This window comes from Gekko japonicus, unplaced genomic scaffold (genome assembly GCF_001447785.1).
Source record: "Gekko japonicus isolate JY-2015 unplaced genomic scaffold, Gekko_japonicus_V1.1 scaffold3400, whole genome shotgun sequence".
NCBI classification, from domain to species: domain Eukaryota; kingdom Metazoa; phylum Chordata; class Lepidosauria; order Squamata; family Gekkonidae; genus Gekko; species Gekko japonicus.
In genome coordinates this window covers 23,678-39,768 of record NW_015159809.1, presented here as the reverse complement: position 1 = coordinate 39,768, position 16,091 = coordinate 23,678, and the positions used below count along the sequence as shown (strand labels likewise).

Here is a 16,091-nt window from a genome sequence, read left to right as displayed (position 1 = left end):
TGCCACAGTTCTGCATGAGCCATGCCTGTCTGTGGCCTCTCACTTCCAAACTGTCCTTTCTCCTGCGATAGTACATCTTTTGATGATTGTCATGCAGACTTCTGTGGCCCCCGTCCCTGATCTACTGCTTCTGTGCTGCGAACTCTTTATAGCAGTGATCTCTAGCATCGTTCCTGCATATGTGTTTCTTGGTACTGGCAGAGTTCTTAAGAATAACATCCGAAGGGTCTTGAATGGAACGGGGGCAAAACACATGTGCACACACAACCAGGGAACATCTGATCACTCCTTATGAGTTGACTGACTAAGTTCTGAGCTCATCCCAGAAGGGCGTATCACAGATGTGTGTCTCAGTTTAGCCATATAAGGACTTCTTTCTGTATGTTTGTGGACATAGAAACCTGTCCACATGACCACTCAGGGAATAAGCATCCCCTTATTGGAAAATAAACAGCTATCTCCCAAAGCAAGGAACCTGTGCTTTCCTTTCCTCTGCGGCCTCAGTGCGCCTTCAGGGAATGTCCGTTCACAGACAGCTGCCTTCGTTGTAGGATGATGCTTTCCATGGCACCTCCCAACTTTTTGTGATTGGCTGTGTCCCCTTGGCAGCCATCTTATGGTGGCACCTACTTTTCTCAGAATTTGGAAATGCACAGGGGGAAGGGGACCCCTGGTTAAAACAAAGCATCTTCTTTACCTGGAAAGCATGCAGCCCTGTTTAAACTCTAGAGAACAAAGGTAGGGATCACAAAGTAGAAATTGTTGTGCTGACATAAGAATCCATTAAGGTGGTTTTCTAGAGGGAGACTTTTCCTGTAAAAATTACATAGGACAGATATAATGGAGCATGATGTTACCTTTCTTCCTGTGTCACTGTTTATCAAGGACATTCAAAAACCTTCCAAGGTGGTAGAGCTGAAGATTGGATTACATGGCTTTCAAACAATTTTAGTAACTCCTAGACCAATACTGGGAATGTTTTTTGGTTTTTTTAAATGACCCAAATCTAGTCTTAAAAATTAAAAAGTGAACAGTTTCATTTGTATCTTAAAACCAGAAAGGGGGTTGCATTTTACAGGTTGGGGGTATAATGTCCTTGGCCACAGCAGATCTTCACAGATGCCACTTCCCCATGTAGGTGATGTTTGGAGTGGGGTGGTAAGCAGCTGGTGGAATGAAAGTGCAGCATTAAAAGCTGATACTATGGGATATGGCATGGCTCAGTTTTTGTGGTCAGCCACGTGGCATAAGAGAGCAGATGAAGATGGTCAGACATTCTGCTAGAGGAGATCCTCCTGAGCGGCACTAGAATAGCTTCTCCAATTGTATTTATGACTTCAGTTGTCGACTTTACTCAAACTTGTGGGAACTACTCTTGTTTGTTTACTGTTTACTGGTTGGCTTTAAATAGTCAGAGTTTGTGTCTGGCAATAAAGGCAGTTCAGTTAACCAACTGTGCCTGTTCTTGGAAAGAGAAGCCACTGCTTCCAAGTGTTTTTGTTTGAAAGCTGTGAATAATTTAGAAGAAGCCCAACTCTTAAGTCTTGTCTGTCTGTACAGTATTAGGCCACTGTGACCTCTCCATTCATTTTCACTGTGCTTTGACTAAGAACTTGGAGAGCTTGAAAAGCTCTGGATGCCGAGAGTCTTATGGATGGTACATTTCCTCTTCCAGTGCTTACTTGGATAAAGATGTTGCTGTGTCCGAAGAGCTTGTTCAGAAATACAGCCATGTTGTGCTTGGCCACTTCAACAACACAATTAAGGAGCTCAGGCGCCTCTTCTTGGTGGATGACTTGGTGGATTCTCTGAAGGTAAGAGTCTTCCTGGATTATAACAACCGTTGACAGTGACTGGTTTAGCAGTGGGGAACTGGGGGAAATGCTCAACAATCAGGTTGCCATAAGAGGCCATTTGGTAGACTAGAAACAAACAAAAGTCACAAGGTGGGCAAAGAAATACTTATGCCGGCTTTAGAGGAAATATTGATTGGCAGGGTAGTTTGGACTTCTCTGTTCTCTCTATAGCAAAATGAGTGGTGAGATACTCCTGGTCTTTGTTCCCATTCTCAGTTGTGGATGTACTAGGTTTGCTGCTTTAGAGGTTGCTTTCCTCTAAAGATGTCACGTGGTCCAGAACCATGGGAATTGGTCATTTGTGCATCAGTAAATACAGTACAGTAAAAAAAAATACATACCACAAACAAAAGTAGTGGTAGAGTGCAAGACAGACTTGCAGGGTCTTGCAAGAGGAGTAGGAGGAAGCAATATTGTGCTGCCTTGTCTTGCTAATGTGGGTATGCCTGTCCTGCTAGTGGATCTGCCACGTACCAATATATGGTCATAACATTCATTAAGGCCTTCTGGATAGATTTTTTAAAAAACCCCAAAACAGTCCTACTTGATTATTTCACATAAATATGGCAATCGACCTGTACAGTTTGGTCTTGCATGTGTGCACTGAATGTTATGTGCAATTATTGTGGATGGGGATGTCTGGATGTCTGTTTGGCACACTGCAGTTTGTCCAGACTGGCTGTTCGATACGCAGGGCCTTGCTGCACACAGCTGGTCTCCATCACAGGAGAAATGCAATCTTTGTGGAACCAGCAACAAAAGGATTTGTGTTTTCAAAACCAAATTGTATTTGTGTGTGTAAAATAAATAAAAAACTTCAAAAATTTCAAGAATTTCCATATCCTTAATCCTATCTGAAGGAGTAGATGCTCTGATGAGTTTGGTTATGTTAAATCACTTACTAGTTGTCAGTTCACCCAACATATTTCATTGTAATACTTTAATCCGCACATGATTTTTGAGGCTGTTAGATTTTTGAAGAGTGCAAGAATCATGCACTTTTGCTCCCCCCCTCCCATCCGAGTGCATCCAAGATACTGTAATGTTGAACGTGTACTTGTTTGGAAGCTGAATGTGTTTAGCAAGCCGAAGAAAAAATCTGCATATATAGTTTGCATGAAATAACACATCCTTGGCAAGAGGGGTGGAACTCGATGTATTGGAAGCACAGAGTTTGGAACACTGTCATTTTGGGGAGCAGTAGTTCCCTTGATTTCTAACCAGAATTAAGACTTAAAGGGAAATACAATTTAGTAAAAAGCCTTTAAAAATCATAGGTGAGGCAAATTAATGTTCCAGGTGGGGAGATGTGCTCGTAGGCCCCGCCCTGTCTATGGCCTGGATGGGCTTTGGTTGTGAGCTGTGAAGCAAGTTTTTTCCAGTATTAGTATAGAGTTCTGTGGCAGTCTTCAGTAGCCACAGAGTTCGCAGAGTGGAAAGATTAGCTGTGTTATCAGAGAGGCTGACACATTGCATGACACTTTTGTATAATAATTAACTGATGTCTGTTGTGCTTTATTGAGTTAAAGCAGCTGCAAGGTACTGGTTGGGTAAGTTGAGGGTGCTGAAATTTAGACTCCTTGGCTTGATGCATTTGATGAAGGTTCTTCATCAGGACCAAGCCAGAATCTTAGCTTACTCTGTTTCATGCTCTTTCCCGGTATGTAACTGATTAAGACACACAGGATGTGCTCTTTAAATACAATGGACAATTCCCAGTAGAGGCGTTAATCAGTCTTAAACAAATTGGAAGAAGAAGGTAAATGTGTGGAATTTCCCACCATTATATGCAGATTAATAACATAAGAGTAGTCCTGCTGGATCAGATTGACCCCAATACATTAACATTTCCTCACAGGGTAGGTGCTCCAACACATTGATCATTTGAGTTGTACTTTTCTGTTCCTTTTCAGCTCTGATACCCTTTTCTTTTTTTGAGGTGTGGCAACTAGAACAATATAGTGTACTAGGAAAAAGGCCCGTTGTGGAAATAAATACAATGATCTCTAGAAAGAGGCTCTGGGCAGATGCCCCGGCCTTGGACACTCAGTGTCAATTTGCTGTGGCAACCTCAGCAGGGTATAATGACACTGAGTCCACCATTTTCTCCAGAAGAACTGAACTCTGCTACCTAAACAACAGTTGTAATTTTGAGTGATCTCCAGCCCTCACCTGGAGATTGGCAACAATGGTTCCCCAGAAAGGAATGGTTGGTTTGGAGGGTGGAGTCTATGGCTTTGTACCTGTCCAAGGTCCCACGCCTCCTGAAAACTCACCCTCTCCAGGCTCCATCCCTCACATCTCCAGGAATTTCCCACCTGGAATGGCAACCCTATCTCCTTCCCAGCCAATCATCAACCTACCTTTATTTCCCTGTCACTGTTCAGCTTTCCACCCCCGACACACACCTGCAGCCTCTCCCGTGCTCTGAAGCCCTTACTGCTACGTCACATTGGCTGTCATACGGGGACCACCTCAGCAACATATAAGGATACAGAGCCCACCATTTTCTCCAGAGGAACTGATCTCTGCCATCTGGAAAGCAGTTGTAATTCTGAGTGATCTCAAGCCCTCACCTGGAGATTGGACACATTTTACCTCAGAAGAGCAAACTGTTTAGAATGTTAGAGGCAAAAGCCAATCAAGTCACATATGCAAGCGACCTCTGTATTCCGAGGCAAAGGCCAATGAGGCTGCATATGCAAATAACCTCTGTGTTCTGACTGGCTATTGGGGGGGGGGAGGAACAGCAAATGTTTAGAATGTTGGAGGTAAGACTCAAGCAATGGAGCCAGTGGATAGGGACAGATTCTAAGTGACACACCAGGGCGCCAACCAATTCCGGAGCGTGTGGAATGTTCTAGAGAAGTGCCACCACCATTCGGCTTTTATATATAAGGGAGATTCCAAACCTAAGTACACTATAGATTTATATACAAAAATTTGATTGTATTTCTCTGTTATATCTAAAATGCTAGTTGCTGTGTCATCAAGGCAAAGGGGACAGAATAGTCCCAGTGGACCAGAAAATACGAGTCCCATGTATTGGAGGACTGTTCAGCAACAGCCTGGAAAGCTGTACCAGTTGGCAAGATGATTTGACTTCCGTCTGTGCTGAACTCTGCCGGACTTGGCATTGTAACCTACCCTGCATCCCCGTCTATGAGGACCAGAGGTCTTGCTGAACTTACTGTACTGCTGGAAAAGGGGTTTGTCGCACTAGGATTTTGGCAAGACTTGTACAGCCCTTGCTAAGCAACAAAAGGTGTCCCAGACCCTGTAGACCTAACATTTGCTTATATGCAGTGTGTATTATAAGCTGTTTCTCAGCATGGAAGAACCATGAGTCATTTGGCCATTTTAGATACTTTTCACAGATGAGGTCAATCTTTGTTGGTTCTTTCTAAGCATTTTTTTAACTAATAAGACTGCCATGCAAAATCTTATTAGAGAGAGGAGCTATGTTGGTTTATTGGAACAAAAACAACCAAAAGGTTAATGGTTTTATGGGGGTATTAGTTTTTGTGGACTATCCTTGTATCTGAAGATGTAGGCTCTAGTCCACAAAAGCTAATGCTACAATAAATCTGCCTGTTAAGCACCATGAAGCTCTGTTGTTCTGTCTGTAGTTTCTTCAGACTCTGTTAAGAGGTCAACAGTAGGTTTTGCTAGAATTAATTTCTGTTGCAAAGTAGAATGAGAGCCACTTTAAGTGTGATCTACAAACCCTGCATACTGTTTTAAAAAGCTCAGTTCATAGGTTATGGCAGTGATGTGGAAACTGCTTCCCTGTGGTTTTCCCATTAGATGGGTTCAGCATGGCAGAACCCTGTGGCAGAGTGAGCCTGCTCTGGCTCCCTCCCCACTTGAATGTCTTTCTCTCTCTCTCATACTAGATTGGCGATTAGCATACCTAAACCTAACTGATGAACTGGCCTTCTTGTACAGCTAGCCATATTTAATGGGGATTTTTCATATGTGCCCGCCTTTTTTAAAAGGATGATATTGCAAGCAGCTGTTCTGGTCTACAGCAAAATCTGACAGCAAATCTCCAGCCATATATTTTATTAAAGGCAATTCAAGTAGCAAAGTAGCATAGCAATTTGCAAATTTCCAGGTTTTCCAAAACACTTCATCTGAATAGATGTTGAATAAAGGGGGGGGGGGAACATGATGCAGGCCATGACCTCAAACCGGCAAGGCCGCACTTTTGTGTAGAATGCTAGACAGGTCTGAATAGACGCAGTGGTAATGGGTGGAGTTTGTACTGGGTTACAGAAGGTGTTTGCCTCCAGTCACAAATATAAAAACTAATAGTTGATTGAATGTATCTCTGCCACCAAACAGAAACCTCAGGGCCCTTGAAAGACTGAGAGCAGAGGAAAAATATAGGGTAGTTGTCATATTTACAATTAATTTTGATTGATGCGGAAGATAAGAGTCAATGGAAGCCAAATTGGGAAATATAACCTATTGGCTTTGGAGAACAAAAAGCCCCATAAGCCCAGTCCTTTCCCAGGTCATTGCCCCCAGGTGAAGGATCCCTCTCTGTCAGTTAAATGCAGGTGTTTTCCAGACAAAGCTAAAGCTAGCCACTTTGGTACAAAGCAAAAGGTCAAAACAAAAGCCATGTGATACCTTTTGAAAGGTTTGGATGGGCTCGTGTCTGAACTGACCCACTGTCAGATCATACCTGAAACAGTGTAATGCTAGCTCTGGGATGGATCAGAAGATGGCTGCAACAGCAATGCTGTCTACAGCCCTGTGGGTGGTTTCTTGCATGTTCACGCTAGTCATGTGTGCTGCTTCTGGAATAGGGGCTGAGTTTTCTTGCTTTAACATGTGAGGTGTTTACCAGTGTAATAAGCCACGAGTCAGAGGAAATGGAGAGTTCCTCTGTTTTGAGGAAAAGGCAAGCTTATGCCTCAGAAGCATTCAAAATACGGGCTGAGCATATACCAGATAAGCTAATGGTATGACGTGGCGACTCAGAAGTTCAAATTTACTTGGTGTGGACATCCACTTGAAAAAAGACAGCATTCACAAATCATTAAAACTGCAGGCGCTATACGTTGGGCAGCACTGCTCTCAGCATATGTCTCTTGATGGTGCCTGTATGCGCTCAGGGTTCTGTGTATTTTTATATCATAAGCAGAGCTGTGTATTGTCCTTTGAAAACAATAAACAAGGCAAAATGTGGCACTTTCTAGCTTGTACTGGCCCTGGCACACATGCCCTTTCTAGTCTCTGTTTTGGATTCCTAAAATCCAAGGCTAAGAGTGCTTCTGTGATGTGGAAAACCACCACCACCACCACCACCTTCCTTGTCATTCTCTTAGCTAGGCTTCCTTGTGACTGCATGCTGCCCCCCTCACCATAATCACGTGATGACCATTCTGTTCTGTTTGGTTAACAATTGTGCAAACTCCCTGGGTGACTGTGTTTTGAGATCCCTTCCCCCTCCTCCCAAATCCCCTGCTGAATATTGTGCCATCAGTCCAGCAGTGGGAAGCAGCAGCCTGATCACACAAGCCGGTGAGTCAGCATTTCCCTCTTGCTTGATAAGAGCAGCCTGGTGTACAGCTCTTTTGGAGTGGGTTGGCTAGTCTTGGGCTAGCAGGGGTGCCATCTACAGAGCCTGCAGATTTTGGGATATATGTTCATCTTCATTCCCTCTAGGGTGGAATCTAGTTCCTAACAAGGTGACCTTTTTGTCAGTTTCATGTGATTAATGTTTCAGGTTTGCAGGTAAACACTTGCTCAGTTGCTTTTAGGAAAACAGGAGAATCTTTAATACTTCAAAAGCAAACAAAGAGCTGATGACTCCTTAGATAAGAGGGGGAGAAGTTGATTGGAGATGCTCACAGAGCACATGCTTTACATGCAGAAGGTCCTGGATTCAATTCCTAGCTTCTTGCATTAAAAGGATCTTGGCTGGAGAGATGGGAAAGTCCTCTGCTGAGAGTCTGGAGAGCCAGTAGGCTAGGTGGAGTTGCAGCAAGGCCTGAGTTGGTGCATGGCAGCTGCATGTCATGACACCAAGAAATCCTCCCCTCTAAGGCAGTCGTCTGTCACAGTTCTCTCACTGGAAGGCTCTGCAGAGCTGCTTGCCTCCCTTCTGGGGCCTAAAGTATCTTTGGGTATGTCCTTGGCACTAATGCTGTTCCACGGAGACCCAACCTGCTGCCCACTGGTTTTGGGGCTTCTGGTCATCTGCTGAAAGGACACCATCACATGATGATGCCGTTGGAGCACAGATTTGAGGTTGTTTGAAAAGAGTAGAGGAGAGAGGGAACAAAGCTGTGGATATTATGGTTCAAATGTCTTCTTTTAAGGCGCTTTTTGTCCCTTGCTAGAGGTAAGAAAAGATAAAGAGGGGATGAGCAGTAGATGTTCAGGCTAATGAGGGTGCAGACCCTGAACTTTTATCTTTTCTGTAATGCACCTGGTAACACCAATTTTGGGCAGGCGTTTACCTCATTGCAGTACATGCAACTTTGGAGGTCATGCCCTACCTTGATGCATACGAGCACTTTCTCTGGGGAGGGTAATGAAACATTTGCCATGTGTGTATTGAGGTGGGACTTAAATTCAACTGCAGAGGGGGGACAGAGGTCATTCCTGCCTTGAATCTGCTTAGGTGGAAGTGGGTTCTTGAACCTCAGGGAGACAGAACAGTCCTGAAATACTGTGACCCTTGAGTCATCCTTGACCTGGCCTGAATTCAGTCCGAAAACCTCTCAGCAAAGGGCTGCAGATCCCGTTACCAGTCGTCTTGGCTATAATTATCTCTGACATACGGAGGTTGGAGGGTTGCCGTTTTGTCGCTTTCTTTCCATGCTACCTTCAGGCAAGTCATGTTAATGAAGGCTGTCCAAGACTTGTTGCCTGCATGGTAGGTGCCACAGGGCTGGTGCCAAAAATGGTATCCTCGTGGATATTCCCCTTCTGTCTAACACTCTCTGTGCGAGGGATCCCAATGCCTGGGGAGTCTCCATGCCCTCCAGCACCAGCAGCAGCCAGGAACAAAAATTGTGGGCTAGGCTATACATGGCAACTTGTGAGGCAAGCTCTGCGTCCATTTGTTTATGTAGGAGATTTTTATTCCGCCTTTCCAGAGTCCTGCTTGAGGCAGCTTATGACAAAATGATGAATTGTCAATACCGAAACAACAACGAGCCATTAAAGCTAGCCCTCAGTTGAGCGTTCCCTCACGCAGCTCTTTTGTTCTTACAGTTCGCTGTGTTGATGTGGGTGTTCACCTATGTTGGTGCCTTGTTCAATGGGCTGACATTAATGATACTGGGTAAGTTCTTTTCTGTTTTCCTCAAGCCAAATCCTTTACAATCTTAAAAGTTGTACAGACGCAATTAAGGGCAAGCTCTTTTTAAGGGTTCTTTTACAAAGCCAGCATTATGTTGAAGCCTTTGAGCTGATAAACAAATGCAGTGAAAGACTGTAGGAATTAGGAAGAAAAGTCCAAAAAATTCAGTGTGTTAAAAAAACTATATTGCTGTGCTGGGGGAAATATGAAAACAAAAGGGACAGAAAAAAGATGGAAGACATACGGCCTCTTGCTCTCAATTTAAACAAAGGGTAGTATATCAGCCGTTCTGGAGCTGTTTGTTGTCATGAATGCTGGATTGGTGTTCTTACAGGGTTGTATGATACAGATGGTGGCCCACTGCACAGGAAGGCTTGACTCATGCAGTGCCCCTTTCGATTTAGGCTCACCGGTTTGTCTGGCTACTGTAGCGGTTTCTGTAATTTATTTAGGACATTTCTATCCCTCCTTTCTCCCTAATGTGGACCCAAAGTGGCTTACAAAAACAAACAAACAACAAAACGCCACTTTAGTTTAATAGAGAGCCAGTTTGGTGTAGTGGTTAAGTGTGCAAACTCTAATCTGGGAGAACCGGGTTTGATTCCCCACTCCTCCACTTGCAGCTGCTGGATGACCTTGGGCAAGCCATAGTTCTGTCAGAGCTGTTCTTTCAAGGACAGTTCTGAAAAGAGCTCTCTCAGCCCCACCTACCTTACAGGATGTCTGTTGTGGGGAGGGGAAGGGAAAGGAGTTTGTAAGCCGCTCTGGGACTCCGAGTGAAGGGCGGGATATAAATCCAATCTCTTCTTCTTCTTAGATGGTTAAGAACACATAAGGTACACTAAACATCCTGGTCTGCACTGGGATCCACAGAGGGGGTCCATCAAGGCCACAGGCTGAGGCCAAGAACCATTTGGGTTGCCCAGAAGCCAGAGCTAGCTTTGGCTTGCTCCACGCCTTTAAGAACCTGCAGCAGGAGGGCAACACAAGCCCAGCCTGGATCTTAAACAGCTGGCAAACAGCACCATAAAATTCTCCCCCCCAACTTTATTTATAAAAAATGTATAGAACAAAACAGGGGGTCACATTAATAAAATATTATTACCTGTGATTGTGTTAATTTCCCCTCCTTGTGACTTGAACTGCTACCTCTGTGGCTATTGTGTACCTGGATACACTGTGCAGGGACTCTGCTGTTGTGTAACATTCACGTATGCAGGCATCTTTCTTGATATGGGTCATAAAAACTAGTATTAGATCTTTCAAGGTCTCTGAATATCTGTAGATTGAAATCTGGTGTGTTTCCCTCCCTATCTAGCTGTGATTTCGCTCTTCAGTATTCCAGTTATTTATGAAAAGCACCAGGTGAGTATGTAGGGTAACTTTATCACTAGTATTCTGGCAAAAATTGGGTGTAATTGGTTCCAATAGTAAGAAAAAACATGAATAATGGGCTTGGATCCATCAGTAATTTCCACAGATGGAAGGAATTTTGATCTGCTGAGTGTGATTTCTTTGTCTCCTCCTCCTCGCTGCAGCCCAAAATGCCCCTGATGCTTCTCCTGAGGGACCAGGAAACACGCAGGAGCAGCATGAGGGGGGAGTTGGAGATCTGCAGCAGCCATGGAGAATTAGTGAAAATAATATGTCCTCCCATCTGTGGAAGTCCTCTATTGAATCCAAGTCAATCTTTCTTCCTGTTCTACCGTTCTGCTTAGCTATTGCTCTTGGGGGTTTCAGATTCTGATCAGGACTATAAGACCTTAGGCTCCTGTGGTAGCCTTTGTACCTGCCTCTCCAAATTAACTTCTTTAGCGACGCTGCAAAGTGTTGCAGCACAGTGGACAGTTTCAGATAATGCACTAGCAAACCTGCAAAGCTGCTAATTGTACAGGAAGTACTGCTAGAACTACTGAGGAAACCTCCATATTCAGAGGCACGAATCCTCTGTATCCTAGAGCCAGGAGGCAACATCAGGGGGAAGGCCTCGGCCTGTGTGCCCTGTTGTTGGCCATCCAGAGGAACTGTGTGAATTATGGTGCTGGACTAGATGGACTATTGGTCTGATCCAGCAGGGCTCTTCTTATGTTCTTATGTGGTAGGTCTGCCATCTCTCCCCCAGTTTTTGTTAAAACTATAATTGGCAGCAACTTCAACTTTAGCCTACGTTTTTCTTCCAGTGACTGTACAAGAAAGCTCAACAGTCACAAGATCATGAATGTAAATAATTTTGTACAAAACACTGAAAATTAACTTTAAAAACTTTTATAGCATCAGTACAGTATAGTACACTAAACTCAGATTTGTGACACAAATATGTGCCCCCTGCTAGGCTGATGGAAGACTGTTGAGCGTTCTACCCTATCTCAAGCCCCTCCCTTCTCCATGGAGAGATCTGGTATTAATGCTTGGGGATACTAATAGGGGAGGAAGCATTTAATTTTAGAGAACCAAATTCTCTCTGACATATAGCCATTGTTCTCTTGTGCAATGCAGCATGAAATATTCTGTTTGGACATAAACCCCTGTCTTTGCAGCATCACCTAGTTATTAAAATGCATTACAACTGGGGTATAACTTTTGATACATGCCAACATTTAACTATAACTTTAAATCTGAATATTCATTTCTTTTCAGGTTCAAATTGACCATTATCTGGGACTTGTGAACAAGAATGTCAAAGATGCTGTGACAAAGTGAGTATGATATCCTGCGGTGGCTCAAGTGGTTAAGACGCTGAACTGCAGGCTGTGGAAGGTCGGTAGTTCAGCAGTTCGAGACCCGAGACCCGAGTGATGGAGTGAGCGCCTGTCTCTAGTTCCAGCTCCTGCCAACCTAGCAGTTCGAAAGCAAGAAATTGCAAGTAGATAAATAGGTACCACTTCAGTGGGAAGGTAACAGCGTTCCGTGCGCCTTGTTGTTTAGTCATGCTGGCCGCATGACCACGGAAATGTCTTCGGACAACGCTGGCTCTTCGGCTTTGAAACGGAGATGAGCACCGCAACCTTAGAGTCGGATTCGACTGGCTTTCGAGCAAGGGAACCTTTACCTTAATGTAAGATAATATAACATAAATAACTACCTTAGCGAAAGAGCACTGGCTCAAGGAAAGAAACACCTTTCTTACCAGTGCAGTGAAGGTATCTGATGAAAAGGACAGTTTTGGTAGAAACAAATTGAAATTTTTTGCAGAATTAGCTTGGAATGTAGCAAATATTTGGAATCATGGATCAGTTGCTCTGTATAAAGTAATTTGAAGGTAGTATGAAGTATAATTGGAGAGGGTGATACAGAGATGGCCAAATTCATTAAGGTAAAAACAGCACCTGCCGCTCAAGTCTTCTGTAGTTGCCGAAAGTCCAGATTTACCGATAAAAGATGAAGGTCTTGAATTACTATGATACTGACAACCGAGGTGACTTTAGACCTGGTGGACTAATGTTTTCCCAGACTTGCTTCTGGAGGGTTTGAGGTAGCTTTGAAGAAGTAGTAGTAGTAGTAGTAGTGGTTATAATGCTGGTCTCGGAAGTAGGAAATCCAGGTTCAGATCTCCTCTCTACCGTAAAGCTTGCCTCGCGACCTTGGGTCAGTCACTCTGTCTCAGCCTAACTTACCTCACAGGGTTGTGAGGAGGAGAGTGATGGGAGTCTCCTGATCTCCTTGAAGGGTCGGCAGGAAAAGTGTACCAAATAAGTATGTACCATCTCCCTTGCCTATCAAACTTGTGCACTTCACCCATCAGGAAGTGCAAGCAAAGGACATGCAAATTACTGGTTCCCTTGTAACTATGGATGGGCGTGGGGCGTGCTGGCTGCTGTATCTGAGGCCAGGAAGGAACAGTGCCTCTAAACCGAACAGACAACTGTGGCCTGTCCCCTGGATCTGTGTGCATTTTCACTTTTATTTTACTGTGGCCTGGATCTGCAAGCACTTTCCGGCAGGGATGTTTCCTTGCTTTGCCCTTCTTCTTTTTTTTCCTTTTCCTTTTTTGCTTTGCCCTTCTGATTTGCTCTTGATTGGTCTCTGGAAGCTGGTGGGCATTGGACAGGATGACCATTGCCCCTCCCAACTCTTCCTGTTCTAATAGGTAGTAAATTATTTCTTGCACATCTTTCTGTACATTAAAATAGTTTATCTCATTGTCATTTACAGGATCCAAGATAAAATCCCTGGACTGAAGCGCAAAACTGAATGAAAAGCCTGAAGCAACTTTTAATTAAATAGGAGTTCATCTTTTAAGCGGGGCGGGAGACGTTATTCATTTGGTTTATGTGGGGAGGGTCAGGGAATAGTGACACCTTGACATTGCAGTGCAGTTTCACAGATCTTTATTTTTTAGCGGACGCAGTGTTTCAAGGAAAGAAAAATAACCTGTTCTTGACTGCCATGTGTGTTCATCATAAGTATTGTAAGCTGCTATGTATGGATTTCAACCTAATCCTCTTTGCATCTCCCATGTGCAGCACTGGTTAACATAACAGTTTGGAGAGCTGTACATTTTATGCTTTGGCCGAGGTAGTTTTGCCGCGTTTTGAGAGATCCTGATGCAGGTGGAGTGCAGGGAGGACACTTCCCGTTTTGCACAGTCTCTGGTCTGTGTAGATTGTTGAGTGCAGATTTTCTAAAACGAGCTGTTTAGAAGAATATGCCATTGAAGCAAGCTTCAGAAGTCTTGCCCTTTTGGTATCGAGTGTAGCTGTATTGTGCTTTTTAATTTTACTGTTTTATCAATTGCCAATATAAAAAATTATATATATATATATAGTGTTTCACAGCAGCTTAGGATGTCCAGCTCCTCCACAGTGCTTGAAATATCAAGAAAACGGAACTTTTTTTTTTTTTAGCTCTATGGTATGTAAAGCTTAAATCTTCAGAAAACACTAGCACCTATTAAATAAATAGAAAAACCTCTCTGCACATTACAACACAACTTCTGCCATAACCTTTGCTGCACAAACTTCCTTTAGTCTATTTTGAGTAAACAAGTTTACAGTCTCTCTTAAACTCTGAATCTGTGGAAGGAATTTTTGAAGGTGTGATCCCAAGATCCTTGCAGGTAGAGCAAGGACTACCTAGCATGCTTGTTCTCCACTGTGCTAGGGATCCTCAGCGGCTGTGCATGGATCAGCGGGTTATGCCCCGATGCTGCAAAGGTTGTTTGGAAATTTCGAACATTGTTAATGCAAGAAATTACAAATGAAAATGTATACACTTGCAGTTTAAGCTGTATTGAACTAAGTCTGTGGAATGCATTGTGAAATGTAAAAACAAAACAACTCAAGTATCAATAAAGCGTATAGACTTAAAAGGATCTTGTGGGTCTAGGAAATGTGTGTAGTGCATATTCCTCATTTGACTCTGAATCGTCTCCATTGAACAGTACTGTGAGAGTGACATCGAGTCACAGGAAGGCAGGTTCATATATGGAGGTCATTAATATTGCTAATATAGCATTGTCTTATTACTTGCTTTGGTTTGTTTAGATATGGAGTGAATCCTAGGACTCCATGTCTGGATCATGGCGCAGTGTGTGCTATGACGCTTGGAAATGTGTTATCTGCCAGTTTGAGGTACCAGCCATACTATTGGATGCAGCCAGTTATCCTCAAGGTGAGAGGAAAGCAATGATTAGCTAATGTTCTTATGCTCGACTTCAGGCTTTCTAGGTGGAAGCTGCATGTTGCCATGAGCAGCAAGCAGCATCATCTCATCCCCTTCCATAGATGGCTACAAAAAGCATGGAAGGACCTAATCATGGTTGAGATTTCCCCACCCCTGCAAACAGCAGTCAATTAAATGGGGGTTGTGTGTGTGGACTAACTGCAGTGACATTTCACTCTGAAGGCAAGCTGCCTGACTCCTGCTTTTGCTGAATATATGGCTTAATTTGCCCATTGATTGATATATTGTGAGAAGCTCATAGCCGAAAGTGGGTAGTTGTGGTGGCATCCATTACCAGCCCCATCAAAAGCCGCTCATTTTCCATAATGCAATTATGACTCCCTGGGGGTGATACAGCCACTCAGGGTGCAAGTTTTCTGAGCTCCCTGCCTTTGACGAACAACACATGCTGCTTTTCTACATTGTCAAGATTCATGACTGACTAAATTCTGATTAAGCTGAACAAAATATTGACTCCATTCTCTTCAAAAGGGTTTGAAAGTGGGAACCTTTTGTGATCTGAGAAATGTACCCAATGAAAAACTGACACCTGGCTCTTCTCAAATCATAAATCTTTACTTGATCATTTGAAAAATAAACTCATGCGTTACTATTTTAATTTACATTATAATACAGCATCATGTCCAAGCATAATGTACCTAAAATCAAACCATATAAACAAATACAAATCTTTTTGATGCATACTATTGCTCTTAAATATTTTTGCACATTATCACCAAGTAGCAATTCATTCTGTCACAGATTTTTTTTTAAATTTTAAGATACAATCAATATGAAAGGCCAACATTACAACATAGGCAAACAAGGTGACCACCTGACATCACCAGCTTTGATATGGTTACATCTAATACAGGAAACCTTCCTTATGAACAGGATGGGAGTAAAACTGCATAGGGACTTCTGTGTCTAAAATATCTATAGTGTAAGGCATTAATATATTCCATTGATTAAATAAGACTCAACAAATGATAGTCCATTGAGCTTAATGAAGCACTTTTGTGTTTATACATTGAATTTTCTTTTCTTTCTCATGAACCTGGAGTTGAGTTGTTAAGCTCTTCCAGCAGCAAGGTAGTTGGCACTTTCAATCGTGCTCCCCCATTTATTTTATGGGGAGGAGTGTCTGTTTTGCAGAATATTGCTTGCAGTGGAGGCTCCAGTGGCACCTTTTGAGCAGCTGCTGATAATTCTTGCCTACCCAACGACTAGGGTGTAAGAAATGCCCTTCC

General features: G+C 43.2%; 1 protein-coding gene across 3 annotated transcripts in view; it reads left to right on the top strand.

Moving 5' to 3' along the window:
• Nucleotides 1-14,491, top strand: part of RTN4 (reticulon 4) — a 41,938-nt gene extending 27,447 nt beyond the window's left edge. For all 3 annotated transcript variants that reach the window (XM_015407619.1, XM_015407627.1, XM_015407635.1), the window contains 5 exons: nt 1,676-1,814; nt 9,093-9,162; nt 10,499-10,545; nt 11,818-11,876; nt 13,333-14,491. In XM_015407619.1, the coding sequence (XP_015263105.1) occupies nt 1,676-1,814; nt 9,093-9,162; nt 10,499-10,545; nt 11,818-11,876; nt 13,333-13,375 (358 nt within the window). In that variant the 3' untranslated portion in view covers nt 13,376-14,491. The remainder of the gene's footprint in view (nt 1-1,675; nt 1,815-9,092; nt 9,163-10,498; nt 10,546-11,817; nt 11,877-13,332) is intronic.
• Nucleotides 14,492-16,091: the final 1,600 nt, after the last annotated feature.